The sequence below is a fragment of the Martes martes genome, assembly GCF_963455335.1.
Source record: "Martes martes genome assembly, chromosome: 11".
Taxonomy (NCBI): domain Eukaryota; kingdom Metazoa; phylum Chordata; class Mammalia; order Carnivora; family Mustelidae; genus Martes; species Martes martes.
Genome location: NC_137899.1, coordinates 40,582,565 through 40,603,383, shown reverse-complemented (window position 1 = coordinate 40,603,383; position 20,819 = coordinate 40,582,565). Strand labels below are relative to the sequence as shown.

Genomic DNA, 20,819 nt, shown 5'->3' with positions numbered 1-20,819 from the left:
GGATTCAGGCCAAAAAAAAAAAAAAAAAAAAAAAAAACCACACACACACAAAACAAAAAAACCCACTACAGATTGTGAGTTACTGTAAGGGAGATGGTCTTAAATCAAGTAATCTGTTACAAAAACTAAAGTCCTTTAATGGAAAACTCTGTCCTGGACATTCATGCTCCCTGTCTACAGCTTGACCTCACCACACATTCCCTAACCCCCAAAGCATTACCTATACCCCAAAACAGTTTGGCTATTGTTAGTCACACTGAGCCATCACTGAAGGAATATAGTTCATAGCAACCAGATATTCCCTTTTTGTTCATTTTCTGATAAATAAAAAAACTGCAAGGTTCTTACAGTTCATGAAGCAACAAGTCTATGTTGAACTGTAGGGACACCGAAAACCACTAGCATTAGAGTAGGAGTTGTTGAAGACACTGGAATCTCAATTAGGCATCATGCACTAGAGTCAAGAAAAGAAATAATATGAAAACAAAATGTTTGTAAGTTCTGAGGTCCTCCTGCACTTTGTTTTCATACTCTTCGATCAATCAGTTACATGTCATCCTTGCCTGGACAGTCAAATCAAGTGCCTTTTACAATTCAGCAGTTTTAAGTAGTAATATTAAAATAACTCATTAAGACCTAAAATCACTGTAACTTAACCTAAAAATTAAAATACTTGTAATACAAACTACGTGATTTGAGGAAGAAGGATTTGATTTATAATATTTTCAGTTGGTCATTGGTCTAAACATTGGAAGCATACAAATAAAGTTCAAGAACAATATTTCTAAAACATTTAAGGAAATGTGATATAATAGAGATCATAAATTATGTGCAGAGACTAAGACTTAGAGACATTTCCAGTATGTACATCCATTTTCAAATATTACCAGAGTGTAAACATCACTTAAGATAATCATCCTCTATTTCCATTCCTAAAATGAATACAGAGCAAAACTTCCAGTGTGATCCAGATCACTTTTTTCCCCCGAAGATAAGCAAAAATGGCAAAAAATTTACAATAGCAAGCACTAGTATTAGCAGATTTTGACTGATTTAGTCTTTTAGTATTAGAAAATATCTGCTGAATTTTGTAGTTCATGAATAGTGGTTCCTTGTTTCTCAGAATATTAATAAATAGCAAAGCACCACACATCTCAAATATTAATAGAGTATCCAGTATGGCAGTTTCATTATCATACAGCAAATGAAGATAGTCAGAAAGACATACATTGCGACTCCGATCATTGTAAAACACAATGTTACTTTATGTCAATGTTTCTGAGCGTTGAATGAATGATCTGTACTAGGGACAATAGGATCAAAGTAGAACAGACAATACTGTGTCACCAAAAAGGAAACAGGCCTTAGGGAGAGACAGGATTATAAGTTTCTAGTGCAGCCAATTCCAGATTTCAGATATTCGGGCAAGAAAAAAAAAAATATATATATATATGTGCATATATATATATATATATATACATTAATTCAAAAAAAAAGTCACAATGTCCAAAATACAAGTTGGTGCTAGATGGGCAGGGCCCCCTTTACATTATCTGTTACCTGGAACCTTCAAAGGCCTTCCCCAAGCTCTGTGTATACGACCTATCCAGTGTATGGTACAGACAAAGACCCCCCTACCATGTAGTAAAAGGAAGTAAAATACTAGCTGAAGATTTGTCTGGCCTCAATTCTTATTTTGCAACTCGTCCCTTCCCTTGGAAAGTGGATGACCTCATTTTAACAGCCAATGCAGAACCGGAAACACGAGCATAAAAAGCAAAACAACAACAACAAACAATAACCGATCATTGGAAGTTTCTCAAGATGAGTTTATTTTCTCCTCCTTCTGCCCTAGTCTCTTCTGCTTGAATTAGTTGGATGAAATGCCGAAATCCTTCATATACTGGCTTTAAAATCAGCATAACTGTCTCCACTGGTAGACTGTCTCCTGTGAACTCTCTTAAACAAACTTTACCTGTAACATGGAAATCTCTAAAGAATGAAAGAGAACGGCTCAGAAAAACCATTCAAAACATCTATAAAATCTGTCAGCTCTCCTTTACGGGAACATTCTGTGTGCTCAATAAAATTGCTTCTCTGGTTGAGTGTTACTCACATCTAAATTTTCTCTAACCGGTATTTCTATTTTTCTTAAAAGTACATTTGTTAAAACACTAACTGAGCCCACTTGGGAAATCTTAAGTAGAAAATATGTGACAAGTTCCTGACTGTGTCACAGTCAGGCTGAAGACTAGCCAGAATGTTCCCCAGGAGAAGAAACCTGAAAATGTGGGTTTCCTTAAAAATCAATTTCCTGTTCAATTTGTTGGGGAATAAAGGAACTACGTTATGTGTGTCTGTGTCGCTGAACTACTGAACACACAGCGGGGGCAAAGTAAACAATGGATCCCAACATCCTGGGGCTGTGTTAACCTCTGATTTTTTCCTTTGTTCGGCTCAATCTGGAGGACAAGTGTTACCCTCAGAACCACGAGGTAATACCCACATCCACATTCTGAAGCTTTCTGTTCCCTGCTGGGGTTAACAAATCATGAATTCTTTTCTCTCTTTCGGATGCCCAGCAAACAGAAGAGCTTGCTTGCTTTTTGCCACCGGATATAATTAAGCGGCCTGGCACCCGTGTTTCTACAGTAGGGTTGTCTCACTGTCCAGACACAAACACTGTCCACACACTGGAGCAGATTCCGGAGCCCCGATCTCACGGCAGAGTGGGGCTCTCGGCCACGCAGATACGAGCCACTGCTCGGTTTCAGGATTCCCAGACTGAAAAGTCATGGTGCTCCGAGACGCACCACGCTTTTCCTGGGCAGGGTGACACAGATTCCCCCAGGGACACCACCCACCCAATGCAACACAAGAGGGTGGTAAGTAAGAGAAGAGAGAAACACAGCTATTTTGTATCTTTCACAAACGAGATCCTTGGTTTGGTAATAAACAAAGGTGGCTTGGGATTATTTCAGGAGGCGAAAATTAAAAGTGTATTCTATTATTGCAGAAAATGCAGGTATGCCACACACGGTTCCCCACTCGGCCTAGAGCACATTACCCCTGCCATCAGTTCCTTCGTACCCGGGAGGAGAGCAGGGCGGGAAGAGGGGAGAGCTGTCTGGGAGGGGATGTGCATTACTGCTCGCCAGCACCCTCTGACGCAGCGGTCATCTTTTCTGTCTTTTTAGACTTCCTCTGCATCTGCTCTTGCTCCTTCCTCCTCAGCTTTTCTCTTTGTTTTTCCATCTTCTCTTGAGCCTTCCGAGCCTTCTCGAGAGATACCTTCATTTCCTTGAGTTTTTTTTTGACCATGGCTCGATCCTGGGATGACGTCATTCCCAGAGCCTAGGAAGGAAATACATAAACAAACTGAACTTGAGAACCAGTGACCTCTCTGCTTAGGAAGAGGCTGATATCACAATGTGTTCAGACTCAAGAACTGATTTAAACATAATCAAAGAGGTAAAAACCTAGAAAAAGCTGTTTACATTTGCCAAAAATCTCCAAACTTAGGGGCTAAGCTTTATTTGCCCTTCGAAGTGCCTAGCACAGCACACCTTAAATCCCATTAAATACATGCTTGCCAAACTGGTAACTAATGGGTGAAGGAATTTTAAAAAGGGGGGGGGGCACAATTCTGTTTCTCCAGCCTTTGGGCCATAGACATTTACAGGCAAGAGTATCACTAAACTTGTCAATATTTTTAAAAGCTAGGAGTGGGCACCTGCTGCCATAGAGGGCCCCAAGAAGGGCGGGGAGAGCTGAAGTGGCTTCCTTTTTGCCAATGCAGTTGCTTACAATGAGGACCAAAAATGTCTTTGGGGCCGGAATGTTCATATCAGCATGACTAGCCATTCTCTCCCTGTAGGCAGACCTATAAAGGATTCCTGTTAATGAGGAGGTAGCTTAGTGAGCTTGGAATTCGGAATAAGGGGAGTTGGTTGCATACTCTAAATGTTTCATGACCTTCAGAATCAACAGCGGGATGCATCCATCTCCCCAACAGGGACAGCCTTGTCAATGGGGCCTTCATAATCACAGACTATTGATTGATCTCTAACCTTTTCAAGACTGTCAGGAGATACTCATCTGCCCTTCAGCCCAACAGGGGGCTGAGGGTGGGGGTGGGGAGCCCAATGTAAGCTCTTTTTGCCCTTTTTCCACAGGGGTGGGTTCCCACCCGCGCCCCACAGTCTCTAAAAGGGATGGACTGGGACAGGTGAAATGAGAGTGGGATGGAGCGGGGGAGACATGGCCTGCACGTACTCGGGGGAGAAAGTTCTGAGGAGACTATCGTCCCACTTTTTGGAGAGGTGTGCAGGGAGGAGCAGGGGTGGAGAAGAAATGAATAAAGAAGGAAAGATTCATGGATCTAGGTCTTCACTCTCATGTGATGAAAGAGTCCGCATTGGCCATTATTACAACTCCTACCACACAGGAAGTCAACAGACTTCATACATGGACCACATGTCTGGGTAGAAGCAATGGAGTGAGCCCCTAGCTCTCCTACTCGGCAGCATCCTGTCTGATTCGGAATCTCTGACGACTTTCCGAAACTTCGTTTACTGCTCAGAAATGATGCAATGTCCTTTCTGCCGACCACTGATGAGAATTCCCTCTCAGACAGGCAGAACACTCTTGTCTCATGGAAACATTTCAGGTGCCATGAGCAACACAACTGACACCTGGTAACCTCACACAGAGATAGAATTCTTTACCTTAAGTTTATTTCCATCCAACTGCAGGAGTTGCTCGCCAGTGACGTTTTGGGCACTGAATTCAGATACATACTGCTCCAGGTTTAGGCTCATTAGCCAGTGGGAAACCTGCTGCACGCTCCATTCATGGACCGCCCGACTCTGACACTGACTGTGTTTGGGAGACTGTCCATCATCAAGGATCTGAGGTAGGAATGTTATGCAGGGTTGTTAAAGGACCAAAAAGCTACGGCTCGCCACGGCCTATTATGCTATCAAAAGGAATTTCTTGCCTACTAGAGCCACATTTATTTTTACACCATCAAATGAATAATAAGTTAATGGTTGTAGTTGTGTGTGTATCACACATGCATAGTTATCACCTATATATTTTTTTGGATATTTGGAAATTTAAAAATTCCCCCAGATAAAGCAGCATTATTAACGTAGGATGTTTGCTACCGGAAAATACACTCCAATGTTGCAAGCCTTTACATTAGAACACTTTGGAAAGAGTATGAGATGCGGAAAACAAGTATTTGATTCATCTCTATACGCAATGTATCACTCTGCGTGTAGCCTCAGAGAAGACATTAGAGGTCTATAAAAATACATGTAGAAATCTTGAGGTATCTTCCTCTCAGAAGAGGAAAGCCTTAAGTCCTCAAGCACTGTGAGGGGAAATTTCACAGCCTGGGTTTCATTCGAGCAGCAAGCAAACCCGTGAGGAAGGCGGGGCAGGTAATGTCCATAATGACTTCTAATAAATGAGTCAAGTGCGGCTCAGCCCAGAGCACGGAGCAGGGGACTGGGAGAGCTCAACGGTTTGTAGTTCATTCCAAATCTCTGGCTCCACCCAGGGCACAGCACCACTTTGGACAGCGCAGAGGGCAGCTTGGTTCCTAGAACCTCTAAGCTGAGAGGCGATGAAGGCGATGACAGGTCTGGGAGGAGAGACAGGAGTCACCTCGGGGAACACTGACAAGGGGATGGGGTAAGCCGAGATGAAGGCAGAGGGGGTGGAACAGAATGGACCGTGTCAAGGTAGTGGTGATGGGGGGATCGACCGAGGGACTCCGCAGGTAGAACCTGGTGATCCTCTTGCCTCAGAAACATCTCTTCAACTTAGGGACAGACAAGGGCAGAGAGCAAAATGATTTCACACACGGAAACCCTCCAGGGCAGACACAAGTGTTCTTATACTGTTTAGGTTTCAAATCATTTTGCGGAGAGAGAAGAGGAGGTTCCAACAATACCACAGAAGCCACCACACGCAGCCCACTGATAGCTCACCTCGTCATCTATCATATCCAGGCTCTGAGTGAGGGAGCAACAAAGGAATCAAAAAGAAAAGTGTTATAGAACTAGGAGACACAACATACACAGTACAAACATTTAAAATTAAAATCACACCAGGCCTCAAGAGGACGGGCAGGAAAATTGAGGAGACAAAAAGTTTTATAAAACAAAAATCATGTTAGAAAGAAGTAACTTTGAGCAAATATGTGGAGCAATGGTATCTTTATTTACACGGCCTCTCCTCCTCCCGCCCCCTACCCTCCATAGTGGCATTTCTGTCCTCTCCTCATCTCTTGGGACACTAAGTCCATCAGTCATGTAATTTCCTGTTTCTCTGGAAACACAGGATCTTCTGGGAATTCTTGGCAATGCTAACTTGACCCTGGCTTCTAAATCAGTTTTTCTCCCCTCTCCACTGCAGTGGTTGTCAATCAGGGGCGACGCTCAACTTGGGGTAGGGGTGATGGTGGGGGTAGGGGTAGGGGGCAAGGGTGATGGTTGGAGGGTGAGGGAGAGAGGGAATGGACGGTCTGAGCCGCTCCCTATTCTTGCTCTCTGGTGCCCAGCCTCCCACCCCCCCCCCCCCCCCTTGCTCAAAGTCCTCTCAATGAAGTCAGAGTAATGCAGAGGAGGTCCCTGGAGAGCTTTCAATGGACTCAGAAATAATACTTTGCCTTCATGTTGAGAGAGAGAGAAATCATGAAGATTTCACATCAAACAAGAAAACATGGTCCCCATGATTTACATGCAAAATCTATGTTTTCCCGGGGATCGGTGGCGGGTACAATGGATGATCTGAGAAGGTGGGTCTGTGTGAGCGCCGCAAGCGTACCTCATCTGACGACAGTGCTAAGGACTGAGAGAGCCCCGGTGTTTTGGGTTCTGCTCCCAGGCCACTGAGGTCTGCCGAACTGGTACTGCTAGGACTGAAGTCATCATTGAAGGTAAAATTCTGTGAACGTAAATGAAGCTCAGTGTTAAGTGGGCACAGTGAGAGAACCAGTAGTAGGTGTATCTGCAAGTCCTACAAAGGTTCTCTTTAAGTCATCTTCGGAGAAATTCACATTTGGTTTGGTGATGACCTTCAAGCGGCGGTGGTGGAGGGTACCGTGCCTTTTGCAACTGATGGGGAATTCTGGGCGTTTTCTCCATCAGATGAAAGGGTAGGTGTTTTGGAGCAATCATTCTTCAATCCCTCTTCAAGGATACAGCCTTCATTATCCTCTGCAACTGCTCAGAGGAGTAACATTAATAAGCCCATCTTCTTTGACCCTACTCGCGATGAGTAACAGTGCAAGTAAAAATACAAGATGGTGTGGAGAGCCTGAGTTATTAGGAACAGATGGCCATCCATATTAGAAAGGTAGCTTGAGCACCCCCTGGGAAGAGTCGCTTGCCGTGATAAATACTGTGAGAAAAGGCAGATCGTCCCCTGGATATAACCTTCAAGATGATGAGTTCTGGGGGAGGTTAGAGTCTGACAATACACTCGTAGTTACATGCTAAAATATGACTCTCCCATAGCACCTGCAGAGCTCCAAAGAGGCTGCAGAACAGATACACTCTCCCAATAATCACCTGGGGCCAGTGGAGTTGGGGGGGTGGGGTGTAAAAAAAAAAAAAAGAAAAAAACAACTTCCCCAGAACTCCATCAAAATGTTCAGTGGCTACTCAAGTCAAGTAAATTCAGAATGACCACATGGCTGTACTTGTGAAAATATTTTTTAAACCAAATCTGGAGTCCCTCCAGGACAAGCTAATGGTGGAATTATTCAAACTACGTTTAGATTTCTCAGCTCCAATACTGAAAATGTTTCAAGATCCAAGTGGTCTAGTACTGCCAAAACTTCTTTTGCTAGTAATTCTAGAATGACTGGCTTCCGAGGAACTCTAAGCCCTTGGCCAACACCATCTTGTTCCATATTCTGCTTCCTTAGGAACTGGCCCATTAGTTTTCCATTAGGCTCCCTGGCCCCTGGGTTCTGTCAGTTGTCAAAAATAACTACCGTGCCAGAGGCTGCAGAATTCAGTTCCAAACAAACCCCAAGTTTTGCTCAAACTTCTGACATGGAGACTAAATCCGAGCTCACGGAGCTAGGCTAGGAGAACATGTAAGCAGGAGAGCATTGAACACAACACATTACTATTTGATATGTCAACAGACACACAACCCACAGCCCTGTCAAGACCTTGTGAGCTGCCGACCTCAAGAAAAGAGTTAAATTCAAGTCACATTAATCACACGTTTCTGCTTGAGAAAGAAAAGCGAACACAGATAAAAGGAGACCAAACAACATGTGAAAGTTAGCCACTGTATGTGTTCCAATAAAATGTTAGATAAGGTTTGCAGCGTCATGCTGGAAATAACCATCATGCGTTTAAAAACAACACCCATGCAATTATATTTTCTATTTCTGCTCAAGTTAGAGAACTTTGGTGATGAGATTATAAGTTTTTCAAGGTGGAAGTTTGATTTAAAAAGAAGAGATAAGTAAGGGTGCTATGTCAGCACTGGTTTGTTTTAAAGAGTTTCACTTAGATATATTGAACACATATTCAGTCCCAAATTTATTTGTTTTCCAGTAAATCTCGAAGAGCACAGTAAAAATAGTCTTGTAATGTAATTTAAAGTGGAACGCTTGGTAAACAGATCTATCATACTGTTCCATGATTCAAATGCATCTTTCCCAGCATGGCTTAACTGTCAAACTGAGATTTAATAGCAATATGTGAAAAGACAGGCAAATCAAAGATTAACGTACAATCTAGAATGGAACAGCATTAAGGAAGGTGATGGTTAAATGAGGCTTTCCTTTTCCCCCACACAAGAAATACCATGCATGGTTTACTGGAGTGTTATCACATTGGTTTCTCAGGTCCAGAGCAAACACACAAGTTGAGAATCCTTTCCAAAGACTGGAGAGGAGGAAGGATTTGGGGTTTTCTTGTTTGCTTTTTAAATCCATGTGTTTTCTACCTTGGACCCCTTTTTATCTGAAATTAGAGTTTCAGGAGAAGGCTGAAGGGGACTTGTAGGTGAAGGCAGGTCCCTGAAGGAATAGGATCCTTTTCGGCTCTCATTAAACCACGAGAAAGGGATGCACGGCGAGCGGGTGGAGGCCTGAGGCGCAGGGGACGGCTTGGGTTTCCAGTGTTCCAGCCTGCTTCTGAAGATCCTGTTTTATGGGGAAAAAATGCGCATGTCAGACAAAGGAAGGGCAGGTGTGACACTTGTTGAACGGAATCCTGAAGGGAGTTCAAAGTAGCAGTTTGACAAATTGTTCTACACGGGAGAGGAACAATTTTGCAATTTTGACGAGGACATTAATCTTAGTAGCTATCTTTTTTGCATCAAAATGGATTCTAGAACAATGGTCAACATTTTCGTGTCGCTATTGCCACAGTGAATTCTTATGAAGGGTTTCTATTAAGTGGATGTGGATGAACTGAAGTCACAGGGCACCGTCTTTCTGGAACTGCTATTACTATTAGGTTAACCATCACGTCATTCCCCTTATTTGGGTGACCTAGCAGTGCCTCACTGCTAGTGACATGAGCTCTCAGCCAGCATTCTTTCCTTGCCTTCTCTGAACTCATGCTTCCAAGAGTCTGGGACTTTAAAAAATGATGTATTTAAATAATTCGGAAATTTCAGGGCTTAGGAAAGTTTAAGCAGAACACACACCTTATTGGTTTTTCATCACAATCGGAGTGCTAGCCAGCCACATTAGCCGAATCTACCCAGGCATCGATAGAGTGACAGATGTCACAGCCAATCGCCCTCACAACCGTTAGGAGGTAACCAGACAGCAAGTCTTTACACTCTATTTGGAGGTCAAGGATCTGTCACCTCTTGAGTACAGGGCCTTGAGCCTTCTCTCAGCCTCTATTTCTCCTCTGTAAAAGGTGGATATTTTATGTAGCTCCTATATGGTTGTTAAGAATTAAATGAGATAATACGTGTGAAAGTACCTGGGAAACTGGGAAAGTATAAAGGCCTAAGGTTACTGTTTAACCTTGTTAATCCTTTATTGTTTAAAGGATTCAAAGGCATTTGAGAAACACAGTTTGAAAACAGATATTTTTATGACTCTGTATACATGCATATTTGTATTTTTCTTCTGGTTAGAGAAAAGGAATTAGCAAGAGCTGAGGCAGGAATGGGTGGTAGTTTCTGTGCATCTGGGAAGAGGTCAACCCTCAAGCTATCCAAATGAGTTTGACACAATGCCTATTATTTGTTGGGTGTTGATGTCATGACAACAGAGATTCCCTTTCAGTGAAAAGTGCCTCCACACCACAGCTAGACAGCACATGACCCATGTGCATACTGGACTTCAGTCTTCTCACATCTCACTCCAAATACTTAGAAATATTTTTTACTTCAAATATTTCAAAATATATTTCAAATTTACATAAACAGTGCAGCTCCCAATAGTTCCTGTTCTTTCCAAAGTTATTGTGAGACTCAAAGGGAACAATAAATGTGAAAACATCTTGTTAATTTACAAAGGTAAAGAGATTATAAAAATAGTGACTAAGGAGAACGGAGATGCCAGTGAAGTTTTGGTAGAACACTGAGATCATAAGCTGGGTGACTATCATGATTGCTCACTTAAAGATTCTAGAATATCTGATGATTATAATGGCGAATTCCTTTAAAAAAAAAACCAAAACAATAAAGGGGATTGTAAGGATAATGGAGAAAGCCCAATGAGAGATGTGTCAACTTCAGTCTCATCCCAAAGTTTAAACCAAAAAAATTCTGTATCCCGAAGTCTACTTACTTGCTGTTAAAAGACGGGGTAGGGAGGGGGTACAATAACCGAACTTAAGAAACCATGGCAGCAGAGGCAGACTGGTCTTCTGGAAGAAGCATTTTCTAATCCTGGGTGACCGACCAGTGTGGTGTTTCCCAAACAAGCTTGACAGGAATCACCTGGGGCAGCTGCTCAAATACAGATTCTTGGGCACCTAGACTTACTGAATTAGAATCTGAGAGACAGGAAGGGAGGAGTTTGCCTGGAATTTGTATGTTAACACATATCTGAGTTGACTCTTGAAGTTTTTAGTATCTACATTTATTTCTATTTTCCTGAATGCAAATACGAGGTTTCTGGAGAAGAGGTGACTACTTATGGAAAATTATTGCACTGGGTCCCCATGCCCTACTTTCTTCTCTCCAGAGTGACAGAATGAAAGCCAGCTGTCATCCTATACTTGGTCTACATTGTTGGTGAGGAATCTAAAAAAATACCCATCGGGATGATAAGAAAGGACAGGGACGATAGTGCTGTCCCCACCTCCCTTCTGGGAAAGGGAGAGACATCTTATCTCCTTCATGTAAACAAATTCAACTACGGAAGGATCTTCAGTTCTTACCCTTCAGAAAGTAACACATGTCTTAGGGGGAGATAAGACCAGCGTCTCCAGCCTAACAAGTCTGGGAATGTCTCCACGAAGCTGGATCTCATCCCCTCACTCCAGCCCACTCCTTGAATATAAAACCACACACCTCATGGGAGGTAAATCTCCGCAGTTCTCGCTATCTTTCCAGTTATACTTTAGCTTCTAAGGCTTGACTTTTAAGCTCAGGTTCCCCAGTCCAGTAAAAATACTCAGAAAGCTCTAACTGTGCAGATCCATAAAAATATTTTTTCTGCAGTCCCACAGTCTTCTAACTGGGCATGCTTGAGATAAACTGGACCTAAGGATTATTTCCCCCTTTGGTTATACATTTCTGAATCAGTTACTCAAAGGAGCACGGGACTTTTTTTTAAGAGTTCCATCCACGATTCAAAAAGGTACAGTAGTGCTTAAATATATGGATATTGTTTTAAAGTTTGTAAACAGGCCATAATTAATGACAGCATAACTCTCTTGTCCTGCTCCCAAGTGAACTTTGTAACAACACATTTGGGACAATCACCACCATCCCTTTCTTTTTTTTAATTAGACAGGAAATAAGAATATTGTTGCCCACCTACTGTCATCCTAATGCCTAACTTGAAAAGGACTTTGGGTTCAAATTCTGACCATGGAACATTTCAAACAGAAGCTCAAGACCACATATAATTAAACTCTTTTGTAAGAGCCTCATGCCAGGAGAATATTCAAGACTAATAATTCCATGAGGACTTGTACATCCAGCACTGAACACGGGACCAGAGGCCACAGTGTGAGTATGACGAGTGACACCACGGAAGCTCAGCTTTGGGGGACATTCGGAGGCTTTCTTCTCCAGCCTTCTATACAAGATGATGGAAGGACTGGAGGAATTATCACGTAGAAGCAAAGAAAGCCCACTTCTAAGGAAATAACCAGTGTCCTCACAACTGCAACCACTAGGTCCTGGAATCCTTGGAAGAGAATTTTCCAGGTCTCCAGGAGGTCTGGCTGTGCCCCTGCTGAGGTGGTATCTTAGCCTTGACTCTCAAACCCCATGAACTGAAGTAACTGTTTCCTACTATCCTGAATGGCCAGTATGCTTCCATTTGCTTCGACCTAGCGTATATTCATTAAAAGAAGCAAACTCTCCATTACTTCCTAATTACAGATCCATCGGCTTACCAGACACGCTTTCTAAAATAAATAGCAATTTCCTTTTGGACAACTTGAACTCTTGGGCCTACAAAAGGAGGACAGAGAGCTTGGAAGCAATCATGCCATTACTGACCACTCATAGTCTCTTCCATTCGATGGAGGAATCTGTTAAAAATAATGTAAAACTTGGGGCGCCCGGGTTGAAGCCTCTGCCTTCGGCTCAGGTCATGATCTCAGGGTCCTGGGGTAGAGCCCCACATCGGGCTCTCTGCTCAGCAGGGAGCCTGCTTCCCGCTCCCTCTCTCTCTGCCTGCCTCTCTGCCTACTTGTGATCTGTGTCTGTCAAATAAGGAAATAAAATCTTAAAAAAAAAAAAAGAATAACGTAAAATTCTTCCCTCTCTCCTTACTGTTTCCTTCCCTTCCCTTCATTCCCTCCTTCTCTCTACTGCAGTTTTTGCCTCTGAGAGCAGGTTATGGTCTGGGGTGCGTAAGTTCCATAGAGATCTTTAATAATGCCCTTAAAAATCAAGATTGGTAGAAATGGATCTGAAAATAATTTCCGGAGGATCAAAATAGGTATGTGTTCTGTAATTCATCTTTTTTTTTAAACTTGTACACTAATGTCTCACTATTGTTTTTGGTGAAAATGGAATTACGAGTCACTGATATAACCCTGATTGTTTTATTGTTAGGGACTGGGAAAAAGAATGGCTTCAAATTAAGTCTCTGTCATATTAAATTGTCGGGGGTGGCGGTGGCGAGATGAGGTGGGGATAATCACTGTTTCCTGGCATTCAAATGGTTTATAATTAACAACTCCACAGAGCAGTTAACCCAATTACATACATCTTGACACCAGTTCGTTCTGGGGTAAGCACCCCAAAATTAAGTTGCTCAGGTAAACATTCCATAGTAATTTTTTTTTTTTTTATTTGTCTTAACTTCGAATACAAGGTGTGTGAGGTATTCAGAACAGAACTGAATGTCATCAAGATATAATTAGGAGTTCGGGAACTGCCAGAACAGAAAAAGTATAAGCAGAATATAGAATTTAAGCAGGTAGCTAAGGAGGTTAATTAAAGGACGTTGGGTGCAATCAGAGGAAGGGCTGCAGACTTCCATTTATTTACCTCAGATGAAGTAATTCTGTAAGGTTCTCACATCCACTAAGGAGACGGTGGTTGTAAAGCCAGACCCTTCGAAGGGCACTTGGGGACCCTGACAGATCATAGGACAAGAGAGTGTCCATCTGCAGTGCAGGCCAACCACCACTGACATATTCTGCTTCTACCTTCGGTTATGGTCCGAAGCTCCCATTAATAACCAACAGCCCATCTGAGATGGTCCCTGTAGCATTTAACCTTAATTTCTGACAGGGTTCTGGACACGCTACCACAGAATATGGCAACTTGGCCTAGCACATATTTTAAGCAAACGTTTTAAGGAATTTGAGAAATGGCAGGTATACGAAGGGTTCTCTGACCTCCCCCACTGCCCCCCAAGCAGATCATAAGATCTCCTGAGAGAGGTGCCTTCCCTACACCTGGAGGAAAGGAACATCCTTATCTCTGTAGATGGAAGGACACGAGAGGAATCTGAAGGAACAGTGGTTTTGGGAACGAACAGGCCTTGCTAAGTTTCCACTGTTTACTACTCTTAGTTCATACCCTTTTGCCCTCTCAACATTTTTTCCAAGACTTTCCACTCTTCAACAAACCTAGCGTTAAAGTGCTCAGGTTTAACTACTTCTTTGGTCTTCACTTCCTGATAAAGGCTCCTGCATCACACAAAACTTACGTCAAATCAAAAATCAATTTGTATGCTTTTCCCTTGTTAATCTGCCGTCTGCCAATCTAATTTACAGGACTCCAGCTGGAAAACCCAAGAGGGTAGAAGGAAAAAGGTCTTTTTTGCCCCCTCTACATTCATATGAGACGGAGAAACTGTTCCCTTAATGAATCCTCCCCATCCTGGGAAGGTTTAAAATGAAACAGCAAGATGATTATAAAATAAATATTTGATATTTCAAATAAAATCAAATAAAAATTTGATATTTCAAAACAAAAACATTAGGTTTAAGAATAATAAGTATATTGCTTAGGAGTTAAGAAAATCTGTATTATTAGGAATCTGAGAGAGAAGTTCATCTATTGATTCTATTTTAATATATTTAATTGGTTAAGATGAAAAATAACCAAAGTGATAAGAGCTCTGGGTGTTTACATAGTCACTATGTTACCATTTTAATTTACTAGATTTTTGAGATTTTTTTTCAAGTGGAAGAGTGTTGATGTTGTTAGGAATGTCAGAGTTTGTCAGCTTTCAAGCACTCGGACGTACTTAAAAAGAAAATTGAGTAGGTTAAATTTATAAGTGCAGTTCTCTAAGAACAGGACCGACAACTAAAGGGGAACAGGTCTGCTCTACTGAAGCTAAGCTAACATTATTCAAGGGTCCCTAATAAAAGTGACTGCTTTTCTTTTTATACAATTTTACTAGATGTATAAAATGAAACAACAAGATCTGTAAGATGAACTAAAACTCAAAAAAAAAAAAAGGTAGGTTTTAAAACTGGAGACTTTAATAAATTACTTTAAATTTACAACCCAAATAACCCTCTTTTTAAGGAAAGCCATCCTTGGGCATGAAAAACCATCAAGTGAAGGCGCGAACCCGGAGAAGTGATATTGTCAAAGTTAACCACTCTGTAGGGGCTTCACTGAGTTTTCACTGTCACCGTTCAGGCCTTAAACTCTCACTTTGAAACTTGCTGGGATGAAATCATTTCACCATTCTCCTCTGGCCATTTACAACTGCATTTTGTTTCCTGTTTTTAAAATCATTTGCTTTTAAAGAAATTTGGTTCCTCTTTGGTCCTCTGTGGGTCAAGTTTAGGCAGAGGTGTGGTGCTTTTCTCTTCTGGCACACAGGACAGTATTGTTGAAGATGTTCTATTTTAAGTACCAATGTTACTTTCTGTTTTATCTTTTTTTTGCCTTACCCAATTTGCCTTTACAATAATTTATATTGTTATATCTCTTGTATCTCTGTGTATAAACAGATTATATTGGGAACACAGAGGAGTAGATATAGATTTAAAAAAGAATAGATGAACAAGAGTACATGTATCGTGATGAGCACTGAGTAACACATAGAAATTATTGAATCACTATGTTGTATACCTGAAACAAATATAATAGTCTATATTAATTATACTTCAACAAAAAAAGTAAAAAAAAAAAAGAACAAACATGAAAATGCCAATTTATAGATCAAGAGAATGAGTTAGAACTCAAAAGAGGGGGGCGCCTGGGTGGCTCAGTGGGTTAAAGCCTCTGCCTTCAGCTCAGGTCATGATCCCAGGGTCCTGGGATCGACCACCTCATCGGGCTCTCTGCTCAGCGGGGAGCCTGCTTCCCTCTCTCTCTCTCTGCCTGCCTCTCTGCCTACTTGTGATCTCTGTCTGTCAAATAAATAAATAAAATCTTAAAAAAAAAAAAAAGAACTCAAAAGAGGATGTTTTTCATAGAATCATAGGGATCGGGGCGCCCGGGTGGCTCAGTGGGTGAAGCCTCTGTCTTCGGCTCAAGTCATGATCTCAGGGTCCTGGGATCAAGCCGCACATGGGGTTCTCTGCGCAGCAGGGAGCCTGCTTCCCCGCCCCCCGCCTGCCTCTCTGCCTACTTACGATCTGTCTGTCAAATAAATAAATAAAATCTTATTAACTATATATGTAAATTACAATTTTCTGGTAACCACATAAAAAAAGAGGTAAAATTAATTTATATTTTATTTAACCCAAAATATTCAAGGTATTATTATTGCAACATGTAATCAGTATTATAACATTTTTAATAAGCTATTTCATACTCTTTTTTTTCATATTAAGTCTTTGAAATCCTGCATGCATTTTCTCCTACAACATATCTCAATATAGACTAGCCACATTTCTAGTGCTCAATGAATGGCTACATCTCATATGGCTACCATACTGGATAATACAGACAGAGATGGGGAGTTAGAGAACAGGTAGTGTTAATCCATCTAATTACTTTTTGGTGGGAAACCAAGGTCCAAGAAATTCAGAGCCTTACCTATGGCAAAGTCAGGATGAATACTTGGATTCTGGCACAGTGTTTTTTCGCCACAGTTCACACTTTTAAGGGGAATGCATATTCACCTCCAGAAAGGAGTGCTATCTCCCTTCCTGTCTTTTTCCCACACGCCACCGTCTAGCCTTGTTCTGAGACACACATAACTGTTTACACACTTTTGCATTCAGCTACTCAACCAGGAGCTTCTCCCGCAGAGCTCCAAAGTAGGTACTCCACTGACATCAGAGGCAACTTGCTCTAAAATGAGGATATTTTATTTTACTCTTTGGTGTCAACAAGCTCCGACAAATAACTCACTCTTTCCTGCTTTTGTTACCTGCTATCCTGCCTGTTTAAATCAGAGCATTCACTGAGCACATATTTGAAAAGGCTAGAACCGAGCCATATTTGTTATAGGGTTTTATTTATTATTATAATTATTGAACCTCATCTATTTGTTTCATGTTTCATGTCATGCATTTGAGTCATTAGGTCTCCACAAGGAATACAATAAACTCTTAACTCTTGAGGAAGGAAAAAACTAAAAGCAAGACTGAATTTGGCAAACCTCTCCTCTTGCCTCTCAAGTCCCGCAGCCTCAGGCTCTAACTGATTGAATGACCTCACCTGATTTTTACAGCCTAATAATGAAAAGCCAAGAGATAAGATTACTAACTGAATCCGTGAATCATTCCCTCTCTTCTCTGAGAAAGCCTCACAGAGGTGATGAGTTTATTCCCCGTCTTCCACAACTGCAAGCCGGACCCTGACGCGGATGGTGCTTGTCACGCACCCACTTTCGGGGGCCCTGTGTCACTACTGGGTAGTAACTCTGTTTTCTGACTTCTGTTTTAAAAGGTTCTGGGCCCATTGTCAATCTATACAGAAGAATAGAGACTGTCATTAGATTTGATTAGTGTTAACCAACTATTGTGATAGCTCAAAAATTCATTTTGTGAAACAGAAAAAGTCCTCCCTCTTTTTCCCTTGTTCCTCTATTATTTCAATTATATGAATTCCTGTCAGGCCTGTCAAAATTCTACTGTAATTACAGACAATTATAAAATTATGATTCCAATTGACAACTATTTTGTAGCACTGGTACATGTATAAATACTTGTGACCAGTGAAGCAGAAAGACTCCAGGGTTAGTATTTTAAAAATATGGAGCTGTCTGGCTGTTAGTTCCAAAGCTGGAATTCGTGGTAGTGACTCCCTGGGGTTGGCCTCGAGTAAGGTGTGCACTCACCAAAAGAATCAAGATTTGCTTGCTTTTGACCTGGAATTTGTAGAGGGCGGTGATACCCTCTAGCTACTATGATGAAATCCAGTCAAGCCTTCTCCACAGGGCTGGATGCTTCGCTCCCATCCCTTTCCCCATGGAGCCTCAAGGATCGAGGAAGTGACTGCCTCAGAAGTGCAGGGACCAAAAGGAAGGCGGTGTTTACTACAGAACTGTCCCAGCCCCTCTCCCGTTGTGTATCTGGGTATCTCTCTCTCCCTGACACAGTTCCACTTTTTATTGTATTTTATCCTGAATATCCTTGATCATTTCCTATTCTTAATTTTAAGGCACACAGCAGACTGTTTTCTATTTCTCACTTCAAAACCACAGGAAGTTAAATTGCTTTTGAGTCGGATCATGGACTTATTTCTCCCAAGACTGGTGCCCTCAATATAAACAGAGCTTTTTACCCTTTCTCTGTTGTACAGCATTAAACCACCACCATAACAGACTCACACAATTAATTTGGGAATTCTCTCTTCTCATCCCTTACCCTACTCTCTTATAATCCCAGGAAGAAGGTACAATTTCTCACCAAGTGGTATGCCAGAAAAAAGAAAAAGGAGAAAAAGAAATAGCAGTGGACAACCTATAGAATGGATCCGTGGTCCCCAACTGATCTGATGATCTTTCGTTGTTAGCATTCTGTTTCTTCCTTAGTCTACTGCTGAGATGATTCCCAAATTTTGTAAAGAGATTTCTGCATCATTCGAGGCATAAACAAGTGGAGGGGAGGTGTTGTGTCGGAAAGATATCCGGACAGGAGGCACAAGCCCTGTCATGTCAACTGCCTGCAGCATAATCGTGGGCAAATCAATTACATTCTATGAAGGTGAGGTTCTTCGTAAAGCATGGTGTTATTCTCGGCCCTCCTGACCTTCCTACAAGGATGAACTAAAGTGGTATCTATAAATCTGCTCTGTAACTTGCAAGTAATAATGACAGCAAACCGTATCTTCATTATTATTTTTAAACACCTCCTGAGTGTTAGGTGCCATTTGACGTGCTTTGCAGGAAAACGTACTTAATCTTCACACTAAAGTTACTAGGTAGATCCTGTTACTTATCCTTACTTCACACGAGGAAATGGCAGCAAACGGGTTAAAGAACTTGTCCAAGATGGGAGAGGTAATAACTGGGAGAGCTCTGATCCAAACCCAGGCTGTCAAGCTCCGTGCTTTATTGCCTCACGATACAAACCTAAACTTAAAATTACAGAATCTCCGAATACAATTGGGAAGACTTGACAACAGGCAGTACAAAGCTCCCTTTTTTATAGGGAAGTCTTTCTTGAACAGTGAGAATAGTTGGTAGGGCCTGAAGAAAATCGATCAAACAGCTGAGTCCAGCAAGAGATGATGGTCCTTCCTACAAGTGGACAGTACAGTCCTAAAACCCAACAAAGTCCTTCAATGTAAAATTACCCTTCAGACTTCACAAAAAAGAGGACCTTAGTATTGTGGGTAGCCAGGCAAAGACCCTCAAATATGACTAACTGACATATCACATAAATCTATTTATGCCACATTTAGATACACATTTTTTGAAATCGTTCACGTGACCATAATTCTGCAATTAAGCCAATGGATATACCCAACGCCAGCGTAGGGTACAACTGGGGTAGGACTAATATACACTGACTGTGCAATTTCTCTTTCCTCTCACCTCTAGGTGCATCACTTCAGCTCATAGACACAGACTGCTGATTTTGGTTAACCAGGAGGGGGGCCAGAAAGTTGACATCACCCACCCGTACCTGCTACCTGGAGAGAACCTAGTGGCTTCTTTCTCCTTCTCTTTCCATTTCTTTCCCTTGTTGGAACTCCTTCGCAAAGGTGCCCTATAAGGACAGTACACAGTCAGAAAGGAGAAACACATTTCCTCTTTTAGCTTTTTGTTTGTTTGCTTGATTTTTACATGATGAAATGCTTACCCCAGATCCACAAACTTGCGCTTAATTTTTCCTCCTTGCACCACCAATGAACTGGATGCCCTTAGTGATTTGGGACCTTTGGCACCATCTAGGATGTACACACAGGTGAAAAAGACCAATTTATTATTCTTTTTGAGGCCATCAGTCAAAAGTCAGTGCATTTCTGAATCTAAGGACTTTGCCCCAATTCCAAAGTGTAAAAGAAAATAATATATGCCTTTTTTTTTTTTAAAGATTTTATTTATACATTGGACAGACAAGAGATCACAAGTAGGCAGAGAGGCAGGCAGAGAGAGGAGGAAGCAGACTCCCTGCTGAGCAGAGAGCCTGATGCGGGGTTCAATCCCAGCACCCTGGGATCATGACCTGAGCCAAAGGCAGAGGCTTTAACCCACTGAGCCACCCAGGCGCCCCAATATATGCCTTTCTTAAGCCACAGGAAACACAGCTATGCTGAGGAACGTTCAGTTAAGCCAGGAGAGGTCCTGCTGGACAGAGGCCCAATACTCATCAAAAAGAGTTTTATCTTCAAATATACTGGAATGAGCAAAATAAGCAAGAATAAACACTATCAAATAATTCTTTACATTCAAAGCAGGGACCAACATGACTTTCCTTTTGTTCCTTCTCTGGCTCCAACTCTTTGCTTCAAATGCCAGACTCTGTCCTCCACACCTGTCCTGCCTTTGGCTTTTGGTGCCTTCTAATAGGAACCCAGCCCACTTCTTACTTAACTCCCAAGTCCAATACAGAAAGAGACCCCTCAGAGTCTGGGAGATTTAGGGAAGGAAGTAAGAGTCAAAGTTTTCTCTTCTGGTCTCTCCCTTAGCTAATGGCCTGTGGCCAGTCCTGGGACAGGTAGAGCATGGGGAGCCTTCTTAAGCTGGGGCTCAGCTATAAAACATTTATATCTTTGAAAGGAGAGGTTGGGTTGGACTACAACTTGGCTGGTCTCCT

At 41.9% G+C, this 20,819-nt stretch overlaps 1 protein-coding gene across 5 annotated transcripts in view; it reads right to left on the bottom strand.

The window, feature by feature from the left end:
* Positions 1 to 1,811: 1,811 nt before the first annotated feature.
* PPP1R9A (protein phosphatase 1 regulatory subunit 9A) overlaps positions 1,812 to 20,819 on the bottom strand; it is a gene marked incomplete at its 5' end in the record, with an annotated part of 310,569 nt that continues 291,561 nt past the window's right edge. For 4 of the 5 annotated variants that reach the window (XM_080818700.1, XM_080818698.1, XM_080818699.1 and 1 more), the window contains 7 exons: positions 1,812 to 3,354; positions 4,728 to 4,910; positions 6,000 to 6,023; positions 6,838 to 6,957; positions 8,983 to 9,181; positions 19,686 to 19,769; positions 19,863 to 19,950. In XM_080818700.1, coding sequence (XP_080674826.1) covers positions 3,145 to 3,354; positions 4,728 to 4,910; positions 6,000 to 6,023; positions 6,838 to 6,957; positions 8,983 to 9,181; positions 19,686 to 19,769; positions 19,863 to 19,950 — 908 coding nt within the window. In that variant the 3' untranslated portion in view covers positions 1,812 to 3,144. The remainder of the gene's footprint in view (positions 3,355 to 4,727; positions 4,911 to 5,999; positions 6,024 to 6,837; positions 6,958 to 8,982; positions 9,182 to 19,685; positions 19,770 to 19,862; positions 19,951 to 20,819) is intronic. The other variant, XM_080818701.1, reaches the window with a different exon arrangement.